Source organism: Tyto alba, unplaced genomic scaffold (genome assembly GCF_018691265.1).
Source record: "Tyto alba isolate M040663 unplaced genomic scaffold, T.alba_DEE_v4.0 Super-Scaffold_40, whole genome shotgun sequence".
In the NCBI taxonomy this organism is placed as follows: domain Eukaryota; kingdom Metazoa; phylum Chordata; class Aves; order Strigiformes; family Tytonidae; genus Tyto; species Tyto alba.
Window position 1 is genome coordinate 47,340,189 of NW_024881316.1, and position 20,663 is coordinate 47,360,851.

Genomic DNA, 20,663 nt, shown 5'->3' on the forward strand with positions numbered 1-20,663 from the left:
CATTCAGACACTCTGTGATGAGCTCCCTGTAAGACACTACAGAAACTGACATTTTAGCAGTTTATCACAATTTAGGAAATGTTGGCAAGCCATATCTGAGCAATAACAGTGTAATTCTTGTATTTACCAAAGGAATGTATGAATATTGCTATGGCCGTATAGTGAAATAATGTGAGTCCACTAAATAAAGCAAGATAATACAAATATAAACAATGATTGTAAATAAAATAGTAATAAAATACTAAAACCCTGCACTTTTTAAAATTAATTGCGGATTTTTGAGCTCATACAGTCCATATTAATTTTCAGATGGTAATTTTTTCCTTAAACTGATAAGAATTAGAAAGGTAGGGATTGTTTCTAAACCTCATGTGAGAGTATCTCAGAATCACAAGACCCCAGGAGGTAGGGCTTTTAAAAATGCACCAAATCTCGTGAATCTTGGGCTTCAGATGCATAGAACTGGCAACGTCGGTTGAAGGGAAAGTGGATGGTTGGTGGATGAACTCTGGACTTTGTTTTCTCTCCTCTGACACACTGCTTTCGCAACAGCTCTGCTGATGACAGGTCTTTACCCTGGGATTACGGAAAGGCTGGAGAGATTAAGGACCTATTGCACCAGACCAATAAGGAGAGATCATCCTTGCAGCAATGCTCCTTTCTTGCCAAAAAATGATCAGCTCGCTGGTGTCCTTGGAGCTACACTCTGATGTCCCCTGCCAAGAACATCCTTTATTGAGGATTGGTCTAAAGGTCATCCCACCCATCCAAAAACATGCTGTGACCTCACCGCAGGAGGGAAATTCCTGGGGATGCATTTATCCTGGCAGGAGTGTGGTCCCAGCCTTTTTCCCTTGACAAGGAAGGGGCTGAGGAGGCCCACAGGACTGGGAACAAAGGCAGGGACATGCTGAGCAACCAGCAACGAGGTGGAAGACGCATCTGTTGAATTTAAGAGGGCCATGGGGACGTCTGATTTAATTATGGGGAGATATTCAAGGGCCTCCTTATGTTTCTTCCCAAGCGTGGCCGGATGGTCGAGTCCCAGGACCTTGGTGGGAAGGGTAGGCTGGAGATGGCCAAGCCTGTTGCTGTGGGGTCCCAAGGAGGGACACATCCTAGCCCACACTTCTGTGCCACATCCCCTCTCTCCTGCTTATTGGTTCCCCGTGCCAGACACTGAGACACCTGTAAGAGGGACTGCATGACTAACCTGAGCAGAGCCTGGGCCCTCTCTGGCTGGCACAGTCCTGCTGTAGACATATATTGGACTTGCTTGCCCTCCAAAACAGGGTCACTGCATTAAAATTGCCTGCTGGGTATGGTCCTTGCTCTGGGCTAACCGCTGACCTATTCCCAGGGACAGGATTGGCAGGTAGCATAAGGAGAAGAGGCATCAGCTGTAATCTGGGTAAAACTGCCGTTCCTCCCCAGCCCCAAATCCCTTCCTGCCCCAAACCTCACTCCCGGGCTGACAGGGATTTGGATTCCTCAGCTGCTTTCCACCTCAGGACAGTGGCAAATGTTGTCAGTCAAAGCCGTGGATCCAGGGACATCCACAACCAGTGCACAGGCTGGGAGCTAACTCAGGTGAAGGGTCCCGTTTGCTCCTCCGGGAAAGTTTGGCTGAGAAACCTGAGGTTACACCTGTGCTAAGAAATAACCCCTTCTGCAGTGCTTTTCCATTCAGCTTTACATAAACCTTCAGGAGAGCTGAGATGTACGGATACGTCTTCAAACCATCCAAGTCTATCTGCCTCCAACCACGCCTCCAAGCCCATTTTCCTTTCCTCTTCCCTCTGTCCATACCCACCTCTTTTTTTAATACAGCAAGATTTTAAAACTCGAGGGCCAGAAAGATCCTTCCAGCCTGTGTCTGCACAGTGGCGTGGGGATTGCTGTGTATTTAAAGAACAAAGCGATTACAATAATAAAAAGGAAATATGAAGACCTTCAAGCATTGACATCTGTAAGGGATTTCTGCTTTTCTTGGTGCTTAGATGAGGTCTGCCCAAGCAGCCTGGAAAGATGTGGCAGCTAGAGCATTTAGCATTTCTGTGCTGGGGAAATGCCTTTTGCATCAGGAAAGGAGTGGAATTTCTCACCGTCTGAAATCTTCTGAGGTGAAACACACGTCAAGATAAAAGACTGCTCTGGAAAAATAAAACCGAACGTCCTGTTCTACTTCTATACAGGAAGTTTCTGACTTCACTCAAAAAATGTCATTTATAGGAGATCTATATATTTTCCACATGAAAAGCCATTGAAACCAGCACTTATCTTTTTTTTTTTTTTTTTTTTAAGATTGGCACTTTCAGCTAGAAAAACACTTAGCAGTGAGTGACTGCAACAGGTCCCAGGAAGATCTTGGTGGGCCCCCAGACTGGCTGGAGAATCTCACACCTCCGTTGGAAGGATGAGAGATAAATGAGGTGGGACCGTGATTTAGAGAGAGAAGGCAGCAGAATGGAAATAATGAATGGTTTGTAGGACTTTGCTTCGCAGCGTATCAGAGCTCTGCTTGAGGTCAGAAGGAATATTATCCTGCACTTTAGACCTTTTCTGCCGTGGGGAGCCATCTGAGAGAGGGGGAGAGGGCAGCGGAGTGTGTAGATGGCACGCGGCCATTCATATTTTTTGACAAGAAGATTAAATCCCCTCAAAGCTGAATGGTAACATGTGTGCTGCACCTTCTCAGGAGCTTCAGTTTGCTCCTCGGAGGTTTATAGAAAATACATCAACTGGAAGATACTAAATGCACAGAAGCTACCCCTGGGTCAGGATGGATGATGGTTGTACTGGACAACCACTCCAGGGCTGAACTGGATCTCAATTTTATCAAACTGCTGGCTTGATTCCTCAAAAATACACAGATAACCACTGCCAGCTTGAAGGAAAACATCCTAATTTGCTCCCGATTGCAGTATCAGGTGCAGGAAGCAAATTTCTTTTCTGGCCAAGCAATGCCAACTCCAGATTTGAGTTCCACAGTGGCACTGCTGAAGCACAAATGTCTTTTGTTTCCTGTCTTCTTTTGCAAAAGCCAGCCGTGTGTGCCGACTCCCTTAGCTGCTGCATGGAGTTACGGTCGTCTTTAAACACCCGTTTTTATTCCAGAAGCTGGCCCTGGCTTGAAGAAGTAGGCAGCATGGCAGCCATCCCCGTGTGATATAAATGAAGCATCCAGGAAGGGCAGCAACAGTTCTTGTGATGCTGTTACCCAGGGGGAATACACGAGCCCACCCCACCTGCACACACACCCCCCTCCCCAGCCCCGGCGTGCCACGGGCACGCAGACCCACGGCGAATTTCGGATCACATACAATTATGGTATGAAGCTGAAAATAGCCTGAAGAGCACTCGTCTGGCCCGAGCCTTCAGGAGAAGGGCAAAGATTTTCAAAATGCTTGCTAATGTTCGCCTAAAATAGAAACAACCCGCCTCGAGGGTGTCAGGAAAGCTCCCCTCCCCCCCCAACCCTCCTCGAAACGTGGGGTGTCACAAATTGGGGCTGCAAGGTGGACACCCCAGCCCCCGGAGCCACCCTCCTGCCCTCTGGCTAACCCTGTGCTCTGCTCCCCCCGCCTCCCCGGGGCTTGACATCTCTTCCCGGGAGGCACACAGAGCTCCCCACAAATGGTGTGTTAGAGCCTGACACCCTCCTGAGGAGGAAAAAGAGGCGTTTTCCAAAAGCACAGAGGTTAATCGCCCGCAGCCCTCGTGCTGTTCTGCTGAGCGACAAAGGTTCCTCCTCTTCTGCACCTCTCTCTGATATCTTAAGCAGCCAAGAGCGGAAAGCAGCTGCATCCATATGAGTTTAAACAAAGGAATTAACTTTAACATCTTAAGAATTAATCATTGCAATAGGACCCAGACCCAGGCAGGATTCGCATTTCTATCCCAGGCTTGAGCAGTGACTTTTGTCATGACAGAAAGACCCTTTCCCCTGGCCCTGTTTCAGAGTCAGCAGTCTGGGTATTAATAGCACATTAGTACAGAGGCACGTAGTTCAGTACCGACATCAAAACCTGGGGGAAGCTGAACAAGCACACTCCACCAGCACTCGCACCTTGAGAAGGAGCAGAGCTCCTTCCTTTAAAGCTTTTTAGCGGAGGCTCGCCAATCACCACGGGGTGAGCACTGCTCCAGCTCTGTGCGTTCCCTCTTACACGGGAACAGCAAAGTGAGGACAGGGAAGCCAGTCGCCGACTTCAAGGCAAACGAGCAAGGAGGAAAAGTAAATGCGAGAATTAAAAGCAAAAACCTTAGGAGGCTTTTGTTTATGCTGCCTGAGTGGTGCTCCTCAGGGGTGGGTGTTGGTCCCGGCGCTGTTTAACATCTTTGTTGGTGCCATGGACAGTGGGATCGATGCAGCCTCAGCAAGTTCACCCACGACCCCGAGCTGTGTGGGGCGGGGACACGCGGGAGGGCAGGGATGGCATCCAGAGGGACCTGGAAAAGCTGGAGATGTCGGCCCATGAAAACCTCATGAAGTTCAACAAGGCCAAGTGCAAGGTCCTGCCCATGGGTCAGGGCAATCCCAAGCACAAATCCAGGCTGGGCAAGGAGTGGCTGGAGAGCAGCCCCAAGGAGAGGGACTTGGGGGTATTAGCAGATGGAAAACTATAAGCCAGCAATGTGTGCCCACAGCCCAGAACCCACCCGTGCCCTGGGGTGCAGCCAGAGCAGGGGGGGCAGCAGGGCCAGGGAGGGGATTCTCCCCCTCTGCTCCGCTCTGGGGAGACCCCCCTGCAGTGCTGGGGCCAGCTCGGGGGCCCCCAACAGCAGAAGGACACGGAGCTGCTCGAGCGGGGCCAGAGGAGGCCACGGAGATGCTGGGGGGGCTGGAGCAGCTCCCCTGGGGGGCAGGGCTGAGAGAGTTGGGGGGGTTCAGCCTGGAGAAGAGAAGGCTCCGGGGAGCCCTTCGAGCGGCCTCCCAGGGCTTAAAGGGGGCTGAGGTACTGTTACTGGTACGAGGGGTAATGGTTTTAAACTGCCAGAGGGCAGATTTAGATGAGATCTAAGGCAGAAATTCTTCCCTGTACGGGGGGTGAGGCGCTGGCCCAGGGTGCCCAGAGCAGCTGTGGCTGCCCCCTCCCTGGAAGGGTTCAAGGCCAGGTTGGACGGGGCTGGGAGCCCCCTGGGCTGGGGGAAGGGGGCCCTGCCCAGGGCAGGGGGGTTGGGACTGGATGATCTTTAAGGCCCCTTCCAACCCAAACCATCCTGTGATTCTATTACAGGGTTATTATTCTTAAAGTCTATGAAGAACAGGGTGGAGGGAAAAGAAGAAAAACGCAGTAGTTGTTTCTGCAGGGCCTGAAGGGTAATGGCAATGCTCTCCTCAGCTACAGCAGCTTTGGATAAAGCACTGTCATCTATAGCACTTACAGAAGCCAGACTGAGCATGTGTAAACAAGAGTCAAACTAATTATCATAGTGAACTAGCTGGAAAGAGCACAGCACTGTGCCACCCTCCCCTGTTCTGCAAGAAACATAATGCCTGCATTAGTCATTCAACTGTGGTGAAGTGGAACGCTTCCTCCACAAGAAGTTCTCATCATTAGAAAGTCGGGGAGTAGGAGGAGGGAAAGGCCTTGTTTAACCTGAAGGCAGCGTGTGTTCACGAAGCATGGAGGCAGGGTGGGTCCACGGTAAATTGTGAGGAACACACTGGTTCTCACTCGTGTCTGCACAAACTCCTGAGGAGCAACTCTAGGGGTTGTGCAAGGGCTGGAGTCAAGGTCTGCACAGCAGCAGAGACAAGGACCCTACAATCTTCAATTCCTGGCACGTGTCTTTTTAAAGCTCCTCCCTCGGCCCATCCTTGCTCCTTTCAGAGCCACTCAGGTATAAGGGAAGTCAGAAACGTGGCTGGAGACTGGCTTCTCCACATGCGAAAGGGCTAAGAAATCTAGAAGTGACAGAGGAATATTGGAAACCCAGCACTTTTTTGGGTGGCTGCCATCTACAGGCACAACCCATGCACCTCCCTGGTGGCTCTGGAACAGCCAGCAGGAAGTTAAACACATGCACAGATATTTGAGAGTCCCTGCAGGGACCGTACCCTTCTCTGTGCCTCAAGTCCTGCACCACTTCTGTGGCTGAAGAAAAGGCTTCGGCACTAACTGGCATCCTCCATCCCTGCTCGTGCACGCCCTACACAAGGATGACAAAACAAGGATACATCTGCATAGGATTTTATTAAAGGAGGTATCATCCACAACTTGAAATATTTGAAAAAATATTCTTAACAACTTTTTTTTTGTTTTCCTGAATAGGTACTGTAACAGCTACAATGCTCAAATGTCATGAGAGAAGTCTTTACCCAGAAGTCAAACTTCAGGCTAGTAGCAAAAGTTAGATGTTTTGTACCACATCAAATTGGCTTAATACAGAAAATACTGTAACATAGTTACAAAAGAAGTTAATGGGGAAGACATGGAAAAAAAAAAAAAAAAAAAGACATGCATCATTGGTCACAGGTTGAAAAGCAGAATTTCAAACAGGACTCAGACCTTGTCGACACATCGAATCACACTCCCTGATAATCACCACACTGTTACCTCCAAACGACTCTTTACTGAAATATGGTTTATTTTAGATTTTGAAAAATAGAAGTTTCTTAAATGGCTGCTCCTAAAACATGTCAGCTACTTTTGACAGGAGGGAAAAAAAAAAAACAAAAACAAAAAACCCAAACTTTTGAACAAAATAGCATAGGTTTGAATTTCACCTTCACTGTAACATCTTATGCAAAGCTTTTATGCAATGCCACAGCCAAGGACAGTGCGTTTCAGAAGAACATTCTCACTCTTCACTCTTGCTGGTGTTAACTGGAGCTCTGAGCAAGGGTGAGGGGAGTAAACCCCATGACTTTGGGTGAAGTAAAGAAACGGAGTGAGACCTCTCAACAACTATTTCACATGCCTCGTGCAACAGATGCAATGAGGAGGCCCCAGGGTCTGAAATACGAGAGGAAGTGTCTTGTTCATTCCAGTCTTTCATACCAAAGCCCTTCAGACGATGACACAGTGTGACAGTTTACTAGGAGATAATCCTGTTTTGGCAGGGCAGAGGACAAAACCTGAGCCAGTTTTTCCTTGTAAGGTGCGAACAGAGGGCCAACTTTGCTGGCCCATTGGGCCAAATATTACACTTGAACAATGTGATAGTTACAACAGCGGCCAAAGTTTAAAAACTTGTATTTTCAGAAACGTAAACAATATAAAAAAAAAAAAAAGTTTCAATAAGAGGCCACAACCTTAGAGGTTTTTGAGCTTAAATACTTGGGAAACACATAACTTTGCCAAGAGATGAAACAGTAAGACATAAAAAAACAAGAGATACAAGTTTAACAAATGTTTAAAATAACTGGGTTTCACCACAGAATCTTCATTTGAACGTTACTTTCATGAGAAAACATACTCCCTGCAGCATGTAGACTCTTTCACAAAGAGACAGAAATCTGGTCATGTCAGTTAACCACTTAGTGAGGGAACACTGCAGGGTTACAGAGAGCGTAACAGACTCGCAACTACCAAAGCATGGTCACAGAAAACACAGCAAACAGGTTGTAGGCAAAAAAAAAAAAAAAAAATACTTGAATGTGTTTTCCTACATTAAGAGTATACAAGGCTAAAAAGAGGGAGAGATTCATATAGGGAATTTCCAGTCATTTTGAAAATGAAAGATATTTTTTCTTTGAAAAAAAATAAAATCAAAAGTTCCCAGATGCTGTTTCTCAAGGCAAGCTACACCTACAGTAGCTGATGGCTCAGATTCACATCCACAGAAACTGGTATTTTACCTAAAATGGCTTTCCTGTCTCTCCAGTTTGTCATTTCTCAAAGTCTCCTAAGTAGCTTTTGAATAGACGTATCTTCCTTGCATGCATCTATTAAGACTTCCTTGTTAATCCCAGAATCTCTCGTGCACGAAACTCAATGTGCAGAACAGCCCTTAACTGTAGCTAGAAGATGGCTTCAGCTTCTGGATCCCTCTCTATAGAATAAAAGCGTATGACAGTTAGACATAAATAGCATCTACAAATACACTTCCAGTGCACGTGGAAAATGTAGTGAACATGAACAGATTTCAAAGGCTGACTTGACTCTGCCGTAAGGCTCCATCATCAGCCCACCTTGAACACTTGCTCCAGGCAGTACGTCACTGTGCTAGCACGGCAAACAACTGGGTAACAACCAAAAGTAGTGCTAATTAACCATAAACCCATACCTGGGCACTGCCTTCTTGAATTACACCCCAGATTCACATACACGTAACAGCTCTTCAGATTTCAGGTCTGCCTCTGAGATTGAACTGAAGGCAGCAGCACTTTCAAAGAACAGGACAAAGCTTAGCTTGTAAACCCTGTTTTTTTAAAGCACAATGAGAATTCAAGTCCTATTCCCCTTCACATTTACAAGCATTATAAGAATAACGCTACTTTGTATGCCATATGTATAGAAAAGTGTATGTTTATACAGCTATACATATATATACATAAATAGGAACTATCAACCAAAGTTTGATTTCAAACTACAATTGCAACGACCCCTGCAATTTGGAAACATGAAGTAGCTCTTCTGATCTCTCTTTTGTAAGCAAAGAGTAGAAAGGATATCTTACTACTATCTAACATCCTCCACCAGGAAAATGAAAACCCTGTCGTTAACTTCGTGGGATACGCCCAAAACGCCAGGTTTGACAATACTGTCCCACGTTGTTTGCCAAAGAAGAGGCAGGCAGCAGGAATGATTGGAGAGTCATCAGCCAGGAGTAAGTGCCTTTTTTCTTTTTTTTTTTTTTTTCTAGCTGCTTAAGTGTGAAAGTTCAAGAATTCTGTGTTTGTCATTGGTGCTGTGCTTAGAGACAGCACCAAATGATGTTGTTTATCTTGCAGTATGTTCCAGCTACAGTATGTTTCTGCCCAACTCTATTGCTACTTATGAAAATTAATAACTGACATGCTCTAAGACTCAGAAAATCATAAACTAATTTAGCCATTTCTTCCTGGTCCTCTGTGGAAATCTGGAAACATCTTATGAAGTATTTCAGTTTGCTTGAGCAATCCTGGAGTCAGACCCAAGGAAGCTAAACATCGTAGTCACCAACTCAGGGAGATCATAATCATGTTTCCAACCCCAATCCCTCCGGGCGTTCCTGTCATCAAAGTTCATTGGCCAGCTGTCAGCTATAGGGAAAAGAGAGAAGAAAAAACTAGCATGAGGTTTAAGAAAAACTTCTTTAAAACTTCAAGACATATCACTGCTGGCCATTTGAACTACTAAAGCTGAGTTTCAAGCGGTCAGACTTGAATTGTACAGGAGCAATTTACAAGTGTCTAAAAAGAAAAGAAACTTTCTTTTGCCTTTAATGTATAGCAATTTAATGCTTTTTCTCACCCACTGCCAAAAAAGCCGATACTAACCTATGGCCTGCCTGACTTCATCCACATTGTAGGTCACTTGGAGCTCAGGAACGTGCTTCTGCACCTCTTGTGCCAGCTCTTCAGGAGTGAAGCTCATGGCACTGATGTTGTACGTCCTCATGCTCAGTGCCTCTGCAGGGGCCTCCATGACCTCTAGAGTCGCTTTCAGACAGTCATCAATATACATCATAGGGAGACGAGTGTCTGGCTTTAGGTTGCACTGGAATTTGCCGTTCTTTATGGCGTCGTGGAAAATCTGGACAGCATAATCTGTGGAAAAGAACAATGGGTGTGTGTACTCATCTGCCTCAACCTGTTGTTCCCTTCACGACAGTCAGCAAACCACAGACCACCCCCAAAGCCTCCTGTCTAAAATCTAGCAGCAGAGCCATGTATTATTTACGTTGTACAGGAGAAGTATAAGTCGTTCTGAACTATCTCAATGCTATTCTAGCATTTGGATATTGCAGCAATACAGCAGAGCTCAAAATATTTTAAAGGAAATGGTCTCAATGAGTGTAATTCATCCAAAAATCTCTCAGTCTTTGCCTTTAAAAAGTATCTACGAAATTATGCCCTAGGCTGGAGTGGCCAAAAACTGTTACAACACTGTTGAAACAGCATCTCTATAGTCATGCTCTATACTGCCACAGATTAAATTTCTACAGACACATTGGAAATTACTGTATTGGCTTATGTTTTTGCTGTTCTCGCCTGCAATACCGAGAACTACACACAAGTCACTCACCAGTTGTTCCCCCACCAGGCTGGGAGTCAGCAGATATAATTCCTGGATACCTCAGGCAGCGAAAGTCGAGGCCGTACCGGTAATGGTAGTACTACAGAGGGAAGAGAGAAATGTAGCTTTACACATCAAGACTACACCACACAACTGATTTCACAGAAGAAAATCTGCCACGGGATGAATCTTCAGCTCTGTAGCCATCCCGTGACAGGGATGAAAGAACAGGAACTACTAAACAGTCTCTATTCCCCACCAGGTAGCTGATCTCCCCGCTTGCCCTTTTCTAGTTTACACCCACATCAGTAGAGACAGATTCGTGATATGGATTGGCTTGTAATGTAGGGTCTAGACCTAGTGTCCAGAAACTGAAGATTCCAAAGTTTGTGAGACATTTCAAGTTAATACAGTCTTCAGACCTGCCACTGTCTGTCATAAATTTCAAGTGAGGAACCAGTATGTAAAAATATCAGCTTTAACGATTAGTTTATAAAGAACTACAAAGCCAAGAGAAGTTGAGCGTGTACAGACTCCCACAGCTTTGACTTTACAGTCCTTTTTTGGGGGGGAATGTGGGGAGAGGGCTGGGAGGGGCCAAAGTCATCCTTGTCTACCATGCTTTCGCAAGGCTTTGTACACTGTCATTTATGCAATGCCATTCATATTGGCAGATGAGGCAAAGAGGCCAAAGTCAAAAGAACAAGGGAAAGAAACGATACTGAAAGTTAGATGTGTGCCAGTTTCCAATTCTTTGTACTTTTTCCTACTCAAAAAATATTTGTCCTAAAGAGCTGCCTCAGACTACTATTGAGTACTAAATCCTGCAGGAAGGACAGAATGGGAAAAGAACACTGCAGTGAAGAATCTTACAAAAGTAATGAAGTTCTCACAGAACTTTAATGGAATAAATAAAATAAGAAATTCTCACTTCTCCCATGAGCTCAGCGTGAACCTTGGAGACTCCATAGATTGTCCTTGGTCTCTGAATGCAGAGATCAGGAGTTGGATCTCGAGGAGAGGTGGGTCCAAAAGCTCCGATAGTGCTTGGAACAAAGAGTCTCAAATTATGCTCAGCTGCAATATCCAGAACATTGTGTAAACCTGGAACAAACAACAGCATTTGTCAGAACATACATTGCACTTTCTCAAGCCTCTGCACGAGTCATGAACTCAAAACCCTTGTCACATACCGGTAATATTTACAGCTCTGGCCAAAGGCACGTTTGCTTCTCCAACAGCACTCAGCAAAGCACTATAGTGGAACAGCCAAGTTATCCGATTATTCACCACTATCTCACGTAAATTCTTGTAGTCCAAGATATCTGCGTATATAAAAGGACCTAGAAGAAATGGAACCAGTAGGAAATTGAATCCCAAGAAGAGCGGATGTAAAGAAAAGTTCTACATGAAACTCAAATTGCTGCTCCTTGATCGTACCTCTGTGCAGGATTTGACTGCACAGCAGAATGCACACCTAACAGCAGTGGTCAATAAACCAGTAAATAAGCCAGAGAAATTAAGATAAACTGTTACCTTTACCTCAACAACAGACTGATCCAAGAACCCCTGTTTTATCCAGTCAACAGCATGAAAGCAGGGAACAGCTAGTGTATGCTATTCAAATCCCTAAAAGCATCATTAAATAGTAATGACAAAGAAAAAAAAAACTTGTGCAAGTCTCTAAAGAAAAGAAGCCAAAAATCCTACTCTACATTCATCTCAGACAAGTTGCCTGAGCATGGAAAAAGAAAGCACAAATTTAATTTCCAACTTGTTCCCTCCAAAAGAATAAATGCATCTCTCTATACAGCAGGAGCACAACAGCCAAGCTCAACTGGATTCGAGTAGTTATTCTGGTCAAAGTGGCAAAGCAACAGTGAAAAAATGCAAAGAAAAATGTTTAGAAAAAGGGAGTAATAGACAGAAGTAGTCAATGCCTTGGCAAGACTTCAAAGCAGGAAGGCATTATCCAGAAGTTTCGAACAGCAGCTTGTTCAGTTTAATCCACTTGTCATTTAGACTTTGGTAATTAGTCTATCAACATCAGAGGTAGAGTTAAGATTTTTTTTTTTTCCATATGCTTCTCCAGTCACTTACCACTATAGAAAACATTATCCGCAGGTTTTCTAATGTCAGACAAGATCACATTGTTCTTTCCAAAGCGTTTCCTGTGTAAAAATACCCACATGGTACAGTGAGTTCATCGAGAGTGTTCGAGATAGTTCATGAGTTGCTATGTTGCTATTTTGTTTTGCTGAAGCAATATTAGAGCAATAATTTCCACAATAAAACCAGTTATTACACTAAAAAAGCCCCACCAATCCTACTTCTAGTAGCAGTGAAAAACTGCATAAGGACAGACAAACCTTTTAGAAAACAAAAGTATGTTGAGAAGAAAGACCTTCTTACCCTCTTCTTTTTGAGAATCTTACCCAGAGATAATCTACTCCCCTGCAGGCAACAAAAAGCCACTGGGCATGCTGTAACTGCAGCTACTTTTATATCAACAAAATAAATACAACTGAGTAATCTCTGCCTTGTGCTCTTCTAATCTGCACAACGCTATCGCAGAGAGCGAGTCTGATGGCATTGGAGTACATTCCAGCCTTCCATTATTTGGATGATTTTAAAATATATCATAAAACTGGTAGAAAACATTCAAACTGCAACACAGTGTTGCTCACTTTTGGTCATGGTCCAAATTCTCTCCAACAAACACTGTCTGTGTGCAAATGCTACTCTGGAGCTGAGCAGGCGTGGATACAGACAACGATATGGACCAGAGAGAGCTCTTGCAGCATTTTACATTTCTTTAAAAGACACCATGGAAGAAGTAAGGTAAATGTGTATGTGAGGCTGGGGAACAGAAAGAGCCAGAAGAAACCCATTTTCCATTTACTCCTTCTGCTGCATCAGTTCATCTTTCACCAAATCATAAAAACTTCAAGATTTTGTATCCTAATCTTCATTTTTGTTTGTACTTTACTAAATAGGGCAGCTTACTCCTGAAGTTACTTAACCGAAATTCTCAGAGAGATAAAAGTCAGCAGTTGCAAAGCCCAACAGCTGGATAATTAACAAAGGACTATGTATTTCTTCAAGTAGATGTTTGTACTTGTTTTCCTCCTGTAGTACCTGCATAAAAATCACAGCCTTTGGGTCTCTATGGAGCACTCAAATTCAGCCTTATTTGGCTAGACCAAAAAAGAGGAAAAGAAAACTGACCACCCTCTAAGGATACAGATTCTCAATCGTTCCATTTAACTGGAAGCAAGCTGAACTCAGAAGCCAGTCTCTTAGACAAAGTTATGTTATTTTGGGAATTGTAACCAATGTACAGACAAAGTACATCAGTGAACCTAAACCAAGCACAGGAGTAAAAAAATAAAAATACGGTGAAAATTTAAAGATATTTACAAAACTAAGAGGCAAAAAAGAATCTGCAGGCGTCACTAGGATTTTTCTATAAACAACTTTGCAGAAACTTATTGCTTCTAGAAGTGATGGCTGAAGCTTGAATTCCTCACTAACAGCAAGTCAGAGAATCATGACATACCTCAGAAGCTTAGCAAGTCCCACTCCAAGCTGGCCAAGACCACCTAAAAGGCAGCACACAAGAGAAAAATCAGAGAAAAAGTGATATCAAAACACGGAGTTCCATCATCATATGCATCACATCAGAAATTAGTACTATTTCTCTCGGCAAGTCAGAAAGCTTTTATATTTTTCTCAAGGAAAACCCAATGAACAGGTTTTAGTAGACTTCTGGGATAAAAATAGTAAGCAAGTTCACATGGGACTCCAATCTTAACACCATATGGGAAAGATCATCACAATTCCAGAATATTTTGAGTATTTTTGCTTCCAGTATTCTGCTCACCAGGGAAGGAGGGGGGAAGTGGGGGACTCGACTGAGAAGCTGGAGAGGGAATAGAGTTATGAGAAGAATGCTGACCTGTAATTAGCACCCGAGGATGATCAGATGCAGAGAAAGAAACTGAGTGAAAGCTGGCATCAGAGGCCACCTGGCGGGGTGAGACTCCAATGCAGCGAACGGGCACGACAGAAATCCCACATCCACAACCAGAGCTCTGGAGCAGCTGGCTGACAGCTCTGCTCACGTTTTTGACAATTGGCATCTTCTTCCTTCAAATAGGCTGTGAGGAGAAGAGAAAAGATTAGTCACAAATGACTCAACCGTATGGAACGTTTTAAACACTTCCTTGGAAAACTCTGGAGGGTTGCTGAGAAGCATGATGCAATCCAAGTCCTAAATGACAACTGAAAGCCACATCTAGCAGGAGGAGCCTGTCAACTAACTCGAACAGAGGTAATGTATTCACCAGAGTGAGCTCTGGAAAACATCCACAGCCCCAGCACAGACTTCAGTATAATGAACTGTGAGAATATAGCTCAAGTTTAAGACTTTTTAAAACCGTCACTAGAAACCACGATTTCAAGCGCAAAAGACAACAAATACAGAATTCAACAAGTTCAGCTGCTATGATTACACAGCTTCACTGTAGGTACTTTTGAGAGAAAGTTTTGTAGACTGCCGTGAATAAGCAAGCCTTCTCAGTATTGCATCAGCAAGATTCAGCTAAGCCACCAGAGGCAGCAGTAAATCTCTTTAAAGGGGACTGCTTTGCTCAGATCTAACACGCATGATAGACAGTACCCAGGGAGCAAACAAAGGAGAAATAGTATTTACCCAGTACTCATGAAAATGTCCCAATCATTTCACAAGAAAAAAGGATATCATTTGCTCATAATACATTACAAAAATATCCCCCCGAGCAAGTTTGGTTTTCTTTCTCTCCAAATCTTTCATATTGGGGAAGGAAAGGGAGAAGAATGTACCCCAAGTAAATTGCACATACACCCACAACTGGTCTTTTCTGAGGTTCCAGTTTACTTCTTTCAAATACAATTCTTAAGGCACGATCACTTAAATTCTTCCTTATCTCCCTTCTAATAACTTTTAACTCTCTTTTCCGAAATGCTAGAATAAGTAAATCCCCAAAAGAAAATATATTTCAAACTAGTTTGCTTGAGATTACCCTGTCGATTCCTTTCTCAGATGAGTTCTTGTGGTATATATTATAAAAAGGAAAGTTGGGGAGAAAAAAGGCCACAAGAAGAAATTAAGGCAACTAATTGCTGCAGATGAATTCCAGCACTACCAATTCTAGTATGTATAGAAAAGCAACCGAGTAATTAATGTGGGTGGTCCTTTCACTTACAGCAACACACAAGGCTGAGAATTTTCTGGCACTTTAGAGGCTCTTGCTATTTAAATACAGAAGACTTGCTAAACTACCTATCACATGCTTAATAAGATACCCCCCCCTAAAAAAACTGCATTATTAAAAAGCACATTTGCATATTTAAACCAGTCAAAGAGATTTATTCTGAGATGCATTGTCCTCCCTGCCTTAGACTTGTTTATTGCCTTGAGGAGCATGGTCAATTAGTATCCTGATGAATTAGCCAGGCCTCTGCTGCACCTCACAGCCACAAACCCATTAGAGGCATCAGTCTCCCTGATTACAGGCTTGATCTGTTACAGCTGCATCTCTCCTGTCCGTGCTACAGAAGCAATCATGCCATCTTCCCAAGGCTTCGCACAAGTCTCTTGCAACTCCTCGCTATATACCAACCCTATAAACCCCCATCTAACTCCACCTACAAAACTCAAGTAAACAAACCATTCCTTGAGCACTGAAAGTGAAGAAGCCCCATTTCCTGAGGACCCAATCTCAGAGGTAACTAACTGCTATCTAAGAGGTTATAACATCTTTCTCCTATCTTGATTCTCTAGTGTCAATTAGTACAATTCAGCTTATATTGCTGATGGGCCACGAAGATGATGAAGGGACTGGAGCATCCCTCCTATGAGGAAAGGCTGAGGGAGGTGGGACTGTTTTACCTGGAGAAGAGAAGGCTCAAGGAGGGGATATAATCAATGTATATAAATACCTGAAGGGAGGGCACAAAGAAGAGCTAGGCTCTTTCCAGTGGTGCCCAGTGCCAGGACCAGAGGCCACGGGCACACACAGAAACACAGGAGGTTCCCCTGGAACATCAGGAAACACTTTTCTGCCATGAAGGTGACTGAGCTCTGGCACAGGTTGCCCAGAGAGGTGATGGAGTTTCCACCCTTGGAGATCTTCAACAGCCATCCTGACATGGTCCTCAGCAACTGGCTCTCAGTGGCCCTGCTTGAGCAGGGGCTTGGACAGATGGCCTCCAGGTCTCTCCAATCACAACCATTCTCTGATGCTCAGTCAAGGCACTAATGAGATTTCCCTCCCCTGCAAGCTCACCTTCACAAGACAGACATGTTCTTGCTATTTTTGAGACTCACTCCCTCTCTAGCTTACTTGAAACTAGCCACTAGGTACAAAAACCGTTAGGTGTGCAAGGGAAGTAGGCAACAGGCAGACATATCCAGACAATTCAACCTCATAAGACATATTTCTCCCTAGGAAACCAATGTAAGAGTGTTAAAGGGCAGTGCTGGCCCTTTAAAGAGCCATGATGACCCCTTCTTGATTCAGAATGGAATAATTAACAACTCTTACAGCACTAAGGGAGACTCACTAGTCTCTGTTGCAGAAAATTTCCCCTTAAAGGACCCAACGAGTCATTTTGAGCTCCATGAACAAAGTACAAACTAAAATTAGTTGCGACTGAAAATGCCATGCTAGGATCAAATTGGTTTCCCACCTACAGGACTGGTTTCTCCAAACACACCTGCAGTGAAACCACACAGGCTTAAGCTGAGAATTTACTTGCAAGTCTAGGCTGAGTCAAGAGAAGAGTAAACACATTTTATACCAGACACTGAAAAACCCCCGGCTCACCAAGCAGCACAACTGCATGCAAAAATCCCACCTATTACATACTTTTATTTCTATTTCAGATACGAAGGGGGAGAAAAATGGTGTCACGAGCTATTAAATACTAAAGTTGCCAACAAATGCACAAATATATAAAGAAATTCATAGCACACCTTAAAAACACTTCCCCAGAACAACCATGAAATACAGGCAGCCCAAACAACTTGGACAGAGAAGCCCATTCTGCTCGATCAGAGCTCTCCATTTTAAATAATTTCAAGGAGTCGTTAACAGCTCAGAACGCAAGAAGTACTCATTTAACTGATGTAAAACACCTTAAATTTTTTGATAGATTGCTGTTTCTTACTATCCCAAAGAGGAATACTTTGTACAATTAGGAACTGGAAATAAACAAAAATTATTTTTATATATATATTTTCTCAAATCTCCCCCCCCCCCCCCCCAAACTTCTGACTAGTTCCTCAGTCACTGGGTTTACTAATCAACCCAAACCAATATTAGAAACTAGCTCTTTCCTTTGTTCTAGATCAAGTAACATGAGGAATTTTTATCCTGAAACTTGGAAGTTATTTTTTCCACCCCACTAATTTAAATTAACAACCAACGCTGATTTCAAGGATTAAGCAATACACGCTAAAATTTTTCCTGTTCTGTACTCACCTGTCCCTCAGGTGGTGATAGAGCAGAGTGGGGATGGCAATTTATAGGACACTGCCTCTTTGGAAAGCCAATCAAAAGCTGTCAGGAAGTAGGAGTTGTCCCACACCTTAAAAAAAAAAAAAAAACATGCGCTTGAGAGCAGCAGCAGCCAGGGGTATCACTTCGTTCACGTTTGCTTGATTTTGAAATGTCTGTAAGTTTGTGATAGGCAGAGAACACTGAAACTACGCAACCAGCTCCTATAATTAACAGAACCATACAACCTAGGGTCATCTCTGAAGGATGGGTTTTAAACTAGTTGTTTGCAGTGCAAAGGCTTAGTATAAAGCAAACAGGTGTTCAAATGTAAAGCAATAATCTTCCTTGGATAGCAGGAAATTTCTGAGTTTTGTAAGAAGATTAAAGCATGGGGAGAAGGAAAAGATGGGAAAACAAGAAAAAAGTTTATAAAATGACATTTAGCAAGTTAACTGCCAGCTGCTGTTCTGTTGCAAGATTTCCAAAGTGATATATAAGCCATAAGCACCTGTTGCTCATACAAAAGGCAAAAACATGTTTATAGAAGCTAGTACTTTCTTATGTATTAGTTATTAATAGAACATTACGGTGATAAGAAAGATAAGAAAGTCATGGGTTTGGTCTGGAAAATCTCACAACAGTATGCTTCAAAGAAAATGGAAAAGAGGGAGGAGAGAGAGGTCAGGACCAAACCCCAAATCTCCCGCAGCATTTCTGGAGGCTGCACAGCTGCTGAGATGCCACAGGATTCTCCTCCACAGAGCTAACCAGAGTTGTCCCAAACTTGCTTCCTTCAAAGAAAGTGAAGATGCTCTCTAGGGCTCGGGATCTTGCAGATTCCCAACCACTAGTACTTTGAAAACAGCCAACATCCTCAGGCATATGGTCCACACCGGCGCACTAAACTCCAAGCTATCATTCCCAACTCACGTTTGTCTCCAAAGCCACACAGTTTCTGCTTCTGACCTGAAGAAGTGTTTATGCACTGGAAAGCTCCTCCGCTTTTTCCAGCTGTGTTAGTTAAGAAGGGCGTGAGTGGAAAGTTACTGCCCGCCTCAGGCATCCAGAAGACGAAGCACATGCCACCTTTCCCGTCCCACGGGAAAGCCTTACTCCCTGGCACCCCGCCGCTGCCAACTGGAAAGCCCATGGGATCACCGCGTTTGGGAGAGCTCAAGCCACAACAGCCAGGGGATATTCTCAGCTCAACCAACAGTGAGCGCAGGCTGGAGAGCTGGACGGGCTAAAGCCATCGCACGTCCCTTCTTGGCATTTCCCGGGGCTCGGCGAGCCCCAAACTGGGGTAAGGGGGTCCCTGCGTCCCTCCCTGTGTCTCCTGGCGGGGTGGATGTGCCAGGGCAGGGCAGCGGGGTGGCCGTGCTGGCGCTGATCTCTCGGGCAGGCAGCTGTTGGCCAACCTCCCTGAAAAATAACCTTGACACGGCACGCAACAGCCGCGGCGGCTCGTTTTACAGAGGTGACGCACGACCGCCGGGCGCCCGCCGTACCCCCGGCGAAGCCCGCCAAGAAACAACGTCAGCCCGAGGGAACGACTAGAAATCTGACCTCAGCAACCGAAAAAAAAAAAAAAAAAATAAAAAAAATAAAAAAAAAAAGAGAGAGAGAGAATCAGGTTATACCAGCTACGGCACAGCGTGATGCTCTTGGGGCGGGTAAGGGCCTCCAGGATGGAGCCTGAAGCCCGTGCCAGCCCTCTGGGGAGAAGCCAAAGGGCCGAGAAGGGGACTGGGGACCCAGCCCCGCTGCCCCGGGAGGAGGCGGAGGGGCGCGGCGGGGGGAAGCCGGCTCCTTCCCCGGGCCCGGATGAGGCGCTGAAGGGCGGGAAGCGGCGCCCGCCGAACCCGCAGCCGTTACAGGCGCGGCGCCCCCCCCCACCTCATTCATTAAGTGACGGGCCGGGGAGCGGGGCCACCCCACAACCCCGCGGCCCCGCAACCCCACGGACACGGCCCCACACCCCCGCAACCCCACGGACACGGCCCCACACTCACGCTCGCACCCCGCCGCGCTCCCGCTGCCTCTCGCCCGGCGCCGCGCCTCTGGGGGAGAATCTGGGGAAGGGCGGGGCTGCAGCCAAACGTCACCGCCTGCCGGGGAGGAGATTGGAAGGTGTGTGTGGGGGGGGGGGGGGGGGAGTGATGTGACGTCAGAGCGACGCCACGCAACGCGTGATGTCATGCCGCGGGAGGCGCGCCCTTCCGGTGAGGGGGGGCGGCCATCACGGAGGCCTGGGCGCGAGGGACGGAGCCTCGGTGGCACCGAGGAAGCGCTGATATAGGGAGCTAACTGCTTTGCAATTTCTTAACGATCCTGTTTTCCTTGAATGTTATTTTGCTGCCTTGAATGTTCTTTTGAAACTTTTTTTATTAGAGACTGGTGCCTAAGCTTATCGGGGACTGGTATTCGTCAAGGACTGTGTGTTAGAGGCAGGGGGAGATAACAAGAATAACGGTGTCATCTTGACCGTAAAACGGATATAAAAAGGCTACTAAGATCACCAAGTATGAAGAGAGCATGCGTGAATGGCTAAAGTTCATCAAAAAGACAAAAGAGGAAAATAAGACCCATGAAAAAGTAAACGACCACCAGAGACAGATCTGAGCCTGTGCAAACTAACCCCGCCTCGCTTCTGCATATGTGTGTCTGTGTTGTGTAATCCCATGAATATCTATCCCTGCACTGCATAAATTTGTGGCAAAGTGTGCTGTTGGTGTGCAAGCTAGGAGGAGCGATCCCCCTTGCACCCGGCGCTGCAATAAACACACCTGCTTTAGAGCTCTTGGTGAGTTGTGAAGTCTGTTTCCGCACTTCAGCGCCAATACAGGAGGTTCCCCCAAAATACGAGGTCAGCAGCCGCCGGTCTGACAGCACGGCGCTGGCCACGGCCAGGCTTGCAAAAAGAAAATGGGGGTGTGCACCGCCATGAAGG

At 45.4% G+C, this 20,663-nt stretch overlaps 1 protein-coding gene across 1 annotated transcript; it reads right to left on the minus strand.

Moving 5' to 3' along the window:
• Positions 1–6,181: 6,181 nt before the first annotated feature.
• LOC104358034 (L-threonine 3-dehydrogenase, mitochondrial) lies at positions 6,182–19,811 on the minus strand. The gene is made up of 10 exons (XM_032993867.2): positions 19,726–19,811; positions 17,696–17,801; positions 14,128–14,329; positions 13,729–13,771; positions 12,270–12,340; positions 11,363–11,512; positions 11,101–11,273; positions 10,179–10,269; positions 9,431–9,700; positions 6,182–9,193 (listed from the first exon to the last, which is right to left on the minus strand). The coding sequence occupies exons 3-10, from the start codon at positions 14,309–14,311 to the stop codon at positions 9,054–9,056; spliced, it is 1,122 nt and encodes a 373-aa protein (XP_032849758.1). The 5' UTR covers positions 14,312–14,329; positions 17,696–17,801; positions 19,726–19,811; the 3' UTR covers positions 6,182–9,053.
• Between the last annotated feature and the right edge of the window lie 852 nt (positions 19,812–20,663).

Coding starts and splice junctions, on each gene's coding strand:
- LOC104358034 (XM_032993867.2), bottom strand. CDS start 14,311: ATGCCAATTGTCAAAAACGTGAGCAGAGCTGTCAGCCAGCTGCTCCAG. Junction 12,341..13,728: donor GGACTTGCTAAGCTTCTGAG/GTATGTCATGAT, acceptor ATTTTTACACAG/GAAACGCTTTGGAAAGAACA. Junction 9,701..10,178: donor GCCTGGTGGGGGAACAACTG/GTGAGTGACTTG, acceptor TCTTTTCCACAG/ATTATGCTGTCCAGATTTTC.